Source organism: Camelina sativa, chromosome 9 (assembly GCF_000633955.1).
Source record: "Camelina sativa cultivar DH55 chromosome 9, Cs, whole genome shotgun sequence".
NCBI lineage: Eukaryota > Viridiplantae > Streptophyta > Magnoliopsida > Brassicales > Brassicaceae > Camelina > Camelina sativa.
Genome location: NC_025693.1, coordinates 30,071,370 through 30,083,538, shown reverse-complemented (window position 1 = coordinate 30,083,538; position 12,169 = coordinate 30,071,370). Strand labels below are relative to the sequence as shown.

The 12,169-nt window shown below is 37.0% G+C and overlaps 3 protein-coding genes across 5 annotated transcripts; 1 reads left to right on the top strand and 2 right to left on the bottom strand.

Annotated features, from left to right (window-relative positions):
• Positions 54–2,893, bottom strand: LOC104713142 (probable 1-acyl-sn-glycerol-3-phosphate acyltransferase 4). 3 transcript variants are annotated; one of them, XM_010430201.2, is made up of 5 exons: positions 2,599–2,893; positions 2,420–2,451; positions 1,223–1,826; positions 845–975; positions 54–576 (listed from the first exon to the last, which is right to left on the bottom strand). In XM_010430201.2, the coding sequence occupies exons 3-5, from the start codon at positions 1,789–1,791 to the stop codon at positions 137–139; spliced, it is 1,140 nt and encodes a 379-aa protein (XP_010428503.1). In that variant the 5' UTR covers positions 1,792–1,826; positions 2,420–2,451; positions 2,599–2,893; the 3' UTR covers positions 54–136. The 3 variants fall into 3 exon arrangements, with proteins under 3 accessions (XP_010428503.1, XP_010428501.1, XP_010428502.1); XM_010430199.2 differs by having other exon boundaries at positions 2,420–2,892; XM_010430200.2 differs by lacking the exon at positions 2,420–2,451 and having other exon boundaries at positions 2,599–2,891.
• Positions 3,658–8,748, top strand: LOC104713140 (protein ACCUMULATION AND REPLICATION OF CHLOROPLASTS 3). Its single transcript, XM_010430196.2, is given in 17 exon segments — positions 3,658–4,126; positions 4,300–4,358; positions 4,574–4,638; positions 4,890–5,024; positions 5,416–5,464; positions 5,574–5,686; positions 5,772–5,843; positions 5,987–6,097; positions 6,283–6,461; positions 6,567–6,880; positions 7,008–7,100; positions 7,103–7,341; positions 7,604–7,708; positions 7,815–7,952; positions 8,199–8,322; positions 8,384–8,426; positions 8,541–8,748. Coding segments are annotated over 17 exon segments (2,220 nt in total). The 5' UTR covers positions 3,658–3,809; the 3' UTR covers positions 8,605–8,748.
• Positions 8,698–10,149, bottom strand: LOC104713141 (elongation of fatty acids protein 3-like). The gene is made up of 3 exons (XM_010430197.2): positions 9,474–10,149; positions 9,054–9,366; positions 8,698–8,786 (listed from the first exon to the last, which is right to left on the bottom strand). The coding sequence occupies exons 1-3, from the start codon at positions 10,014–10,016 to the stop codon at positions 8,749–8,751; spliced, it is 894 nt and encodes a 297-aa protein (XP_010428499.1). The 5' UTR covers positions 10,017–10,149; the 3' UTR covers positions 8,698–8,748.

The following is a 12,169-nucleotide window of genomic DNA, read 5'->3' as shown; positions in this document are numbered from 1 at the left end:
CATAGAATACAATTGATAGGTAAACGGTATATCCAAGAACTAACAATGAAAAAGACATCCCAAAAATCTTTTCCTGCCTGTAAATTCTTGATATTATTTCTTTGTATACAAAGAAAGAATTGTATGTACAACAAAGTTAATGGCTTTTTACTTTTTTACAAGAATCTTCACTAAAAAGGCCAGGTGAGGGTCGAAGCTTGTAATAAGTAGCAAACGATAAATATGTGCCGCTTAGACCAGCATATACTTTGAAACAGCTATGTGAGTACAAGGTCAGATAGATGAATAGTACTGTCAAAGATATTACCACTGTGAAAGTTGCGATGCACTTCAGGACAGAGAGTTCTTCTTCTGGTCTTTGATTTGGGAATTGCCCCTGCGCATTGAAATCGGATAGCAGTTTGTCCTTTGACTGAAATGAATCCATTAACCAAGCAGAAGCTTCTGCTTCGTTATCTGGAATCTCCTTTAGTAGAACTCGCCGAACGTGGATATGAACTTCTGAAGGATCCGTCCCGAATACATTGTCCATGAAAGATGGGCAGCGAGGCTTATATGCGATAGTCAAATCATATACTGCATTTAAAGAAGATGACGTAAGAACGGAGCAAGATTATAAATGCAGTATCATAGGCATCGATATAATAAACTTAAAATTAAAAACAATGCCTTGTTCAGTTACTTGTGGCCATGAGGTCCCACATGGGGTCATTGGAAACATAGAAAATATCATGCCATCACAATGTCGTCAAAGCAATAAATGTTGGCATAACATGTGGTTTCAGATACTACTATATACTAAGGAACATACACGACCATTTCATCAAAATTTCGTGGACCATACCTGCATCCAAAGAGCTATGAAGAACTTCTAAGCAAACGCCAAAACCCCTTGTTTTCGGTAAAAGTACGTTTGATAATGCTGGAAGACCAACTTCAGCTGCAAATTTTTGGCTTCTCTTGCATTTCTCTTCACTGCATATCAAAGTAAGGAAAGGTCTCAGAAATATGAAAGAAGATAGACTTAAGAAGAGCAGCAGTTCACACATTCATGCATTAGCAGGCAATTCCTGGAAATGAGGGTTACTCTACCAAGAAAACACTATAAGTTGGCTTCGAGGATACAGATTGATTACGAATTAACTTATGTATCTAGAGCAGTTGTAACTTGTTTGTTATGTAGGTTCATATGTAAAATCAGATAGGGAGCATAATATAGTACGTGAAATCGGTTCCTTCTGGGAATAGAGCAAGCCATAAGGGTTCTTGAGGATCCTTAAAAGATGAAAGCATTTGAAGCAAAACAGGTTCGTCGACCTCCCGCTTCCTCTCCACGGGTATAAACTCCAAAACATGAAAACCCCAGCCAAAAATAGGTAATCTCATCAAGCTGCTCTTAAGAACGTATTTGATGTAGCCAAGACACCCTTTTCTCAACGCAATATTCCACAAATACATCCAATCGACCTCTGTCCTGTGATTTGCAATAAGCAAAACACGTTTCTCAACAGGAATGCTGTCACCAGAGAACAGCACGGTTGTACCGTTAACCGTTTCAAACAGGTAAGGCCACAAAGCTAACCAGAGACCAAAGATTAACGAGACAACTCTCCTAGATTGATGCACACTCAGAAGCCGTAGACCTAGAGCAGCTACTGGTGAAAAGTAGAGCAGGAACATAAAAGCAGTAGACAGAAACACCAGAAGGATCATCAGACCCCTCAGAATCCTAAGCGGAGTCAAAGGACGGTTCTTTAAGTTATCAGAATTCAGATCCCCGCAAACTTCCATCCTTTTTTATTTCCAGATAAACCTCAAGAGACAAACTGCAGCAATGAGAATCAAATATTACTCAGTGCCACCTCAAGTTCCCCACAAAGTTTGAGTTTTTTTTGTTTTGGGTAATGAAAAAAACTAAGTTGCAGACAAGAGACTAGAAAACAAACGTAAGAGCCTATATATGCAAGTTGAGAACAACCATATCAAGTCTAAGCTAAACCATGTCTTTCACAACTGTGACCCATATAGATCCTTCCCCACCAATCAAGTACATAGTTTAGAGCTAAACAATACATCTAACAACGACTCGGAAGACATAAAGATTAGTAGAGATCCCTATAACCAACACATCCTCAAATATTTAAAAACCCCATTTTTTTTCTTTATTAGTATAAAAGTTACAAAAGGTATATTTTTTTCTTTGCAAATACGAATCTCAGGAACATGAATTAACCTCTAAAAGCAAAGAATTGCGTATCTAATGAGCTCAGTGGAGGATTACAACTTACAAAGCAAATAAAGATTAAAGATTCTTAATAGTTTAGTATCTAAAAAGCTGCATAATTTCGAATTCAATTGACTACAATCACCAATATTCCAAAACAAACACGCAGAAACCACGGGAAAAAAAAAAACATACCCAAATTGGGAAAAGACTTGTGAACACCGCAACTAATATTCAGATCCCCACGTGATATAACATCAAAGAGACAGAGCAAAGAGTCACACTTCTCACAGTATCTTTCACAAAGAAAGAAACAAAGAACAATCTTAAAGCACGAGGGGAACTCGACGAAGCAGATAGAGAGATTAGAGTACCTGGAAAGAAGTTTGTAAGAGCGGAGGAAGAAGTTGGCGAAGACAAAGAGAGGATAATTGTTAAATGGTGGAACAGAGGAATACGAATCTCACAAACGAAGCTTCAGAGAAACGATCCGGTCCGGGTCGGATCTAATTTTGAGACGGTGCAATGATCAGAGGTGGTAAGGTGCACTGTAACGTAGCGATGTGATTCGCTGTGGGGCGGAAAAGGTCAAAAAGCTGCAAATGCGAAGACAAAATCCACTAAGGGGTGACACTTGCGACCCGATAAAAATCTCCTGGCGTCCGTCGTTACACTTTGAAAACTCAAACGTGAAGCAAACTTATTAAATTAATATACTTTCTCACTTTATATTATTGGTTGTACCAAACAAGAATAAAATCAAGTTATATATAGTTTCTTTTACATTTAATTTGTACGATATATCGCTGGTTTTTTTTTCTCTTAAATTTTGGATCTGAAGTTCTTGTTTTATTATATGGGGACCAGATGTTTTTATTCAATTTTTATGTGACATTTTATTTTTAAAAATTTTAAGTTTATTTTCTTCTTTGAGATGTGGGGTTATTTAAAAACATTCGTGTCTTGGCAAAAAGACATATGACATATCAATCATCTATATAAAAATGCTGAAGAAAAAATCGTGTATGTGGTTCCAAAGTATGTTATTTTAGATTTGATTTTTCAAGTCGTATTTTATAAAAAAAATTAGATTTCTCTAGTGGTTAATATACATTGAGACTAAAAAGATATTTTCTTTCTTTATTAGTATAAAGAGAACATTTGATTATTAAGAGATAATTGACAGAAAAAGTAAACTATGTTAAAAGTGATAGTAGACCAAAATATGAGGATGTGGATTGATCGGTTCGAAAGTAATATTCGCCAACCGATTCGTCAACTTAATCTAGGGGTCCATTCTGACCCAAAAAAAAACTAGGAGGTCCATATTGTAAAATATTATAACATGAGGCTAAAACATAAATGAGTAGTAAATATGAGGGCTTATTCACAATTAACTAATCCACGGTGCCGGCCTGGATATTTTTTTCTCACTCTTCTTCTTCTTCATCAGAATTATCGGGAGGAGCTTCAGAGATGCTCTGCTTTGATTGTCTCTTTCGTCTGAATCTCATCATCTATCAATTCATGTGACCTAATTCCTTTGTGTATTCTACTAATAAAGTGGTTCCGTAGGAGCGGAGCAATGCCGATTTCTATGGAGCTTCCCGTTTTCTCTACTATCCGAGGAGTACCATTGTTCTCTCGTTTAGCTCTCGTTCCTGCTTTTGGCATTCCGTATTCGTCACTAGGTGCTACGGCGCGATTTAAATGTACGGCTCGAAAGGCGCGTCGGGATTGCGTGATGTGCTTGGTGAAGGATTCGGCTCCGTTGGAGACGTGCGAGAGAGGTGAACATGATGGAGCAGAGTTCATTGAGGTCGTTGTCATCGGTAGTCGCAAGGATTCTATCATTGATTCTTGCTTGGATTCTCCTTTTCCTTCTCTTCCTCTCCGATTTTGGTATATAGTTTAGTTGATTTTGTTATTCGTCTTATGATTCTGTTTTATCTACACTCCTAATAGTGTGTAGCTTTCGTCTACTGATGAAGCTTATCACTTGAATGGATTAAGTACGTTTCTGTGTATTGATGAAATTGACCAAATTTTTAACTGGAAAAATCCACTTTTTACAGGAGTATTAGCAAGGACAGCTCTGGAGATTTTGTGTTACAGCAGAGGCTCAATCACCAAGGTCCGCTTTTAGTACCTTAGATTGATTGGAGAAAAGTGTTTGGACATAAGTTGGGACAGGACTCTCTTTGCTATTCAATTAAAAACAAATTCAGTAACTAACTACTAGTTAGCTGTCTGTCTTACTGTGTTTCTATCAGCATATATCGAGCTAGTTGTTCAAGAAGATAAGAGGATATGCTTTTTTACCGATTACTTCTCTCTTTATGTTTACAGATAATGTTTCCAAGACCATGAATTCAGTTGAGCTGATACAATCACGTCCAAGGGCCTTCATCCTTGTTTGTACTTTTCTTGCCTATCATTGTTTCTGTTCTGTTTTCTGCTACAAAATCGTTTATGTATTCTACAGTGCCATTAGTAGAGTTACTTGTAGGACTCTAATCTTTTGTTATAACTGAACAAGATACACAGTGTGGAATTGATCATTAACAACCATGCTTCCTAGGTTTTCAAATTTTCCCAAAACTTTATTTTTGTGGAACAGTATTGGCCGAGCATCTGATTCTGCTTAAACTGTTCCCCTTGCCAGGTGGCTAGTGCTGGATATGGTTCTGACCAGGTTGAAGCTATTAATATTCTTAGTGCAGTAAGATCTGGGGGTAACTTAGCTGTTGCTGTGCTATTAAAGCCTTTCAGCTTTGAAGGCCGAAAGCGTCTAGAAGAGGTAGTTTTTAGTTGCTTCTAAAGTTGTACTTGTTGTGTGCCAAAAGAGCCCCTTTTGGAATTTCATTTTATTGTCGCAAAGTCTCGATAATTGGATTTGTGAGTCTTCAAAGTAATTAGTTCTGGGCTGTTAGTAGAACTTGTATACCTGAATTGATAGAGAAGAAAACTAGGTGGAGAACTTTCAAATGGCTTCATGTTTTTTCCAACAGTGCAACTTCCCAAATTTCCATCGCTATTTCTTATCAACATTTTTGTATTGTATACTATTTCATATAACAAGCTAAAAAGTAAAAACAGTCCATGAAATGCCATCCCTATCTACAAACCTACATTTAGTATCTCTAGTTGGAGTCTTTTCTCTTTTCTCTAATTTCCCAGGTTGTGTGCAGGTTAACGAATTGGCTAGAAAACTGCAGCAACACACCAATTTCTGTATAGGTACTTCTGTTAGTATTATGAAAAATTTCTGGCACAATAGTGTAAGAAAAACTACCTTTTGTTTTAGTATTTCTGCTGGCCATGAGCTGACTTTGATTTGGGCTTTCAGATATCGACATAGAGGTTTTACTACAGAAAGATTTGGTAACTTTGGATGAGGCACTGAGAAATGCAAACAATGCTGTTTCCATGGCAATAAATGCAGCTTCCGCTCTGATAAGTGTAAGCCTTTAAGGTTACTTTTCTGCTGCAGTTGTCTCTCATAGTATACTCATTTTTTGTCATTTTTGTTTATGGATTTATCCAGGGGATCCATGGAAACTTCATAGATGTGATGCATAAAGATATTAAAGAACTTGAAAGTGCAGAAGTTACAACAGTAAGTTTCTTGGACTTTTTCTTTTGGGTTTTGGTTCTAGAGATCTATATAGTCTTTCCTGTTCTTGAGATTTCTTTGGTCTGTATGGTGTAGTCACCCGTAGTTTGAGCTTGTCTTCAATCCTTCAACTCTCTTATGTCCAGATTCTAGAAAGCTATAAAGAGGCAAAGGTTGGTTTTGGAGTTGGTCACAACCTTAAGACTTCGATTTTACGAGCTATCTATGACTGCCCATTCTTTCGCCCTGGTACAAAGGTATTTATAAACAAACCGTTAGAACACATGGTATCCCTCTCCCGGAGGAGCAAGGATATTCGACATTTTTAATTGTTATTTTGGCATTTTTACTGGAAAAATATGCTCCTTGAAACTATTTTCTTACGAAATTACGTTATTGAAGTAACCTTTTTCATCTCAACCATGCTTTCTCTAACATGCAGGACCTAAACGCTATTATATGTATTGTGGCTAGTTCGGTACCTCTTCAGAAGAAGGACGTGAAAACAATTCTTCGTACTTTTCGTCAAACAATGGAGTACACTGGAGATATTATATTATCTACTGTTTATGAACCTGATCTGGAGCCTAAAGTGCGAGTCACAACGTTTTTTATTTTAAGGTGGGTATTCATCTTAAGCAACAGCTTACGCCTACAGTTTCAAGTAATTATATGGTTTCAGTTTATACCATATACCATTAATGCAAGTCTCATATGTCATTACAGTTCTTCAGAAGAAGAAACATCCAACAAAGGCAATATTTTTTCTGGTCTTGTTCCTTTTGTTTTAAATGTCTTTACGAGATACCGTTCACAACTCCAGAAAGAAACAAATAGTGGACTTAGAGAGGTGCCAGTTTCAATAAAAGATATAGCAGACTCTACTGACGTAAAAGGTTCCAATCAGAGTGTTGAAGGATTCCAAATTGACTCTGAGGACCTCCTCGAAGATTCTGAGAACAGTGATAGTGAATACCCATTGAAAGAGAGGGAACCATCCAGAAACAGTCGATTGGATCCTGAAGATGAAAATATAGAAGGTACACAATTTGAAGACAACTTTTCGTTGCTGCTTATTTTTGTACGTAATATTGGTCAAGATTCTTCATTACGTGTTATTTACAGGATGCTTAAGTATTTTAAAGAATGGAAAGTCATCTTTTGTAGATTATGGTGCTATCCAGAGGGAGCCAATTGCTAATTGGAGTATGGATTCGGGATATCAGATTGAGCAGAAATTCGCAGCTGATTCTGGAGACACTCAGTGCTTAGCCTGGGTATTGTCAACCTTCCTGTTGGTGTGAGACCTTCAAAGAATTTGAACAGTAGTCTCAGTGTTGCCAGTCAACCCTCTAGGAAGGCTGATTCCAGAGATGAATCATTTTTCAACCCTAATGGCTCGACCAAAGAACCTAGTGAGACTGCATCTACCCTGCTAGCTGAGAAATATGCTGATTTTACAAAGCAAAGAAATCTATCCGCTCGAGCCTCTTCCATGCTGGTAAGTAGCAATGTAGCAGTCTTTGAGGTTAAGGTATCAAATCATCCTTTTACAAGTGGGTTGCTTTTTTCGAACAATAATGCATAGAGAGGCAAAAGTGGTCCCCTTGGTTCAATCTGTAACCATGATTTTGTTATCTAAGCTTGCTACCACAATCATAGTACATCTGTTAACAATTTCAGAGAGTAGTTAACTTGTTGAACATCGTCCACGTCTGATGTCAACTGACAGAATTTGACATTTTACTTTTTTTATCAATTAGGAAGCTGAACGAGATTCATCAAAAAGATGGAGTCCTATTCTGGAGATGCAGTACAGAGGAGGACTGTTCAAGGGAAGGTGCCAAGGAGGTCTTCCTGAAGGAAAGGTAACCCACATTTCATTGAAGCCAATTCATCAATGGACCCTTGTCTTATATGTTTGAGACAGGCTTCTTAGTTTATCCGAAAGTAATGGCTAAATTTTCCAACCAGGGTCGTCTGGTACTTGGAGATGGAAGCATATATGATGGGATGTGGCACAACGGTAAAAGATCTGGTCTCGGAACATTCTACTTCAAGAATGGAGATGTATTCCAAGGCACATGGAGAGAAGATTTCATACACGGAAAGGTGAAATAGTCTTTGAACTTTTTGAATTTGAATTAGCTTATTGACTATTTAGACTATACTTGTGCACAAACTGCTTAGTATCACCAAGTCCGTAAGACTTTCAAGCTTAGTACCATGTAAAACTCGTTTTCTACTTCCGCAATCTATCAATTAGGTGTGAGAAATGACGGGACTGGAGAAATGGTTTCTGTTGTGACGTAAAGATGTCTGATAAGACAGACAAAACTTGGTTTATTCGTCTTGCAGGGCTGGTTTTATTTCCACAAAGGTGATCGATGGTTTGCAAATTTCTGGAAAGGAAAAGCCAGCGGCGAAGGCCGGTTCTATTCAAAGTCGNGAAGGTGCGGAACAAGTGAAGGTAACGAGAGAGGTAGAACAGGTAAGACCAGAAAAACACGCGCCCCGAAGCGCGCGTTCCCACGGGAAAACAGAGGAACCATTGGAGAGCNTCTGTATAGATGTGGATGGAACAAGGTCAGTAACTCATCAACAACTCTTCTCCTCTGTATCTTGATCAATAATCACAAAAACATCAATCCCAAGTTTCTTAGCCTCTATATTCATATTTGTTGATACCTTTTTCTACAGATACTCTGAAACTTGGGACGACGGTGTTCTTATTGACCGGAAACAAGTGGACGCCGGAGATTGATATCTTCCGGCGATGTTGTAATTGTGTAGTATACAGATCAACTTTTGTCCTTTTCTCAGACAAAACGTAACTCATATAAATTTATTCCGTTGACTTGGCTCCTTTTCTTTGATTAGGTATGAAAAAAGAAACGAATTTATATTATTACGAAGCTAACCTGACTTTTTCATTTTCCTTGCAACCTGAGAAAAGAGACGAATCTTGAAAAGATCAAACTAAGCTACTCTTTAGTATAATCCAAAAATATTTATATTTCTTTCGTTGGTAGATCAACACTAGAATAAATCCTAATCCTATCCCCCTGTTACCAGAATCATCATATGTAACAACACTAATTATCATACAACAAGCTCCAGCTTTTTTACATTTTGGTTGAAGCAGATTTTTTTCTATTCGATAATAGTATAACGTTTTCAATAATACAAAAATGATTGGTTTGTTTTATATACTTTTTGATGTGGTGGTGTGCTTAGCCTTGGTCGTCCTCATGGAACGCGTCTTGCAATAAAACTTCAAGTAGAGCAACGATATAACGGCGTTGAGAACGGAGTTAAACAGCCAAGCACCGATACCGTTACAACCGCCGCGTTTGACCAGGTGAATACATAAAACCCCCACGTGGCAAACCGTCATACACCCTAACAGAATGGCTTGACAGTTAACGACGAACGGGTAACACGCGCCGCGTAACCCGATCTCCGTCCAGAATCTGTAACCGTACACGACCGCGTACGATACGGTCGTCAATAGTATCGCTGCAACCTACACAAAACCAAAAAAACACGGTCCGATTTTAGAAAAATACCGGTGTTTAATTCCGGTTTAACGTGTGGTGAACCGAACAAAACCGGTTTAATTTAATTTTATACCTGAAATGATTGAGAATATTCGAGCCAGAGGAAGGAGATACAGAGAAGAGAAGACTGGTTGATAAGCTGGAAGAAGCTGAGCTTACGACGTCGTATCACGGAGAAGAAGGTGCGGAACAAGTGAAGGTAACGAGAGAGGTAGAACAGGTAAGACCAGAAAAACACGCGCCCCGAAGCGCGCGTTCCCACGGGAAAACAGAGGAACCATTGGAGAGCCGTGGTGCGAGTGCGCCGCCATAGCCAGCGCGTGTCTCGGATCTCTGCCGCGGCGGAGAGGAGGATACCGACGAAGATGACGGCGGAGATTATTGAAACGGTCAAGCTGTGAAGGGCCGGGATGAAACCGAGGGAGAATCCGCGGCGGCGGTGACAGAGTGGGAGGATTACGAGGAGGAGGAGGAGGTGGAGAGTGACGGCGGAGATGACGTAAAACGAGACGGCGGTGAAGAGAAAAGACCACGTGGCGGCGTATGATTGGGTTGGACTCCAACGGAAGTTAACGATCGTAGGATGCTCCGTTAACCAGTAAGTGATCACCGTCATTGGTGTTGATATCAGGAGTAGTTGTGTTGTGTAATGTGAAGAAGCAGTTGGGAGATGAGGTGGGAAAAATGAGAGGAAGAGAATGATAGATTCTTTAATGTGTGTTTGAGTGTTCTGTCTCTGTTTTATTCGGAACCGGCCTGTTCTATTTAAATACTACAACTATCTTTCCTCATTTTTTGTGTGTTATAAAATAAAATTGGATTACGACATTGAACATGTCACGGTCAAAGTTGACATGTTTAACAAGAAATGAAGGATTTTTTACTATAAGGTCTTAATTATGTCCATGATATAGTTTCATCATGTTATGTTATATTTTGATTCTCCATATCCCCTCTCTTTTCACGTAGAATATCGATTAATAAATAATTATTTCATATGTGACTTTTATATTTAGTTTTTTTTTCATATAAAATCTAATGTTGTTTGAGTTGAAGTCATTTTCATCTAATTCATGACAAATAAAAGCGTCTTAACTAAAAAACAAATCATTAATTTAGGTTAGATGTGTCAAAACGACACTACTTCATTGTCAAATCTAATTTCCTTTTAGATGATATAAACTTCATTATCTATAAAGACTGTGTTTAAAATTAAATTTACAATCGTGAAAACGTTCTGATAAAAAAAAAGATTCAGATCATCAAAATCCCAACGGTTTATCTGACTTTTTTGCCGTTGGTGCAAGTAGAATATGATACGATTGTATTATTATAAAGAGTTGCTTTGTACAAAATGAAAGTATAGCCGCAATGCGTACATGAAATAAATTACAATCCATCAAGATATAATATTCCTTCGAGAAGCCATATTGCATATATTTTTGGACTTCAGCGCAAATTATTATTTTCCTATAAAGATGTTAATCCACCACGTATGTATGGAGTTTGTTGGATCAAGTTCCATTTGGAACCTTCGTATAGTTCCAGTCAATTTGATTCGTTGTACTAAGTACTCGATAATATTATTAAATATACCTACGTCTAGAACGATATAAAACGATTAAGGTTCTTAGAGCATCTTTAATGGTGAGAAGGTGTCACCGTTACTCAAAGAAAAAAAAACTTAATATTTTAATATATGACTAATAAGTGATTGACATGTGTTAAAAAACACTGAAAATCGTTTCTTCCGCCGGTAACTGCAGCAACGATTCTTTACTTTCTCTCTCCTATTTATATTTTTTTATTTGTTTTTATTAAAAGAATTGGGGAGAAAGCAATGCCATTAATCATGGTCTTAGAATATTTGTAAAGACATACCTGAAGTCTTAACCCTTGACAATAAAAAAAAAAGCATTCAAACGTGTTTGATGGTTTCATCAGCTAATAAAAACAAGATTGAGTGAGTGGGGTTTTCTTTTCTGTATAAGTATTTTTTTTACACTACGAGTTTGATTAGTAACGTAGTGAAAACTGTACAGAAAAGCTGTAAGCTGAAGCTGTAAGCTTTTACGGAGTAGTGTAAAGCTGTAAGAAATAGTTGTACATGAAAACAGTACAAAAAAACTGAGAGTAAAGTTTTTAATAAAGTTTTTGATAAAGTTTTTATGATTGGTAAAAATTCAAAGCTGTACAACTTATAATACTTTGTTTGTGTTACCAATCACTGCATACAACGTGCATTTGCATTACTAATTACTGTTGTCAATGTATATATCCTCTATATAATAAAACGGAAGTACACAACCTTTTGTTTGTAGACTATATAATTTTTATAAGTTGGTTACAAAACAGGTTATATATTAAATATAGGTTGACTACAAAAAATTTATATATTAATTGGTCAATCTGTAGGCTATATATATGAATACACTTAAGAATATCCCAAAAAATCCTCTTAAAAAGAATATTCCAATGATTAATACAATTTCCAAAATAAAATCTTTAGTATCATATGTATTGTTACAAAATATATGTATTAGGCATAAAAATATATTGTTATGCGTAAAAATAAATAAAAGTTTGGTAATTTGTCACACTTAATCATGATTTCTGAGATCTTATTGTACAGTTGAAAATAAAATCTTACCTAAGCACGGATCATATTATAAAACTTTCACCAAACATGTTCAAAAATTAAAATAAAAACAAACAACAAACATAACTATTTTTCATACATAAAATTACAAAATTAACAATATAAAACTT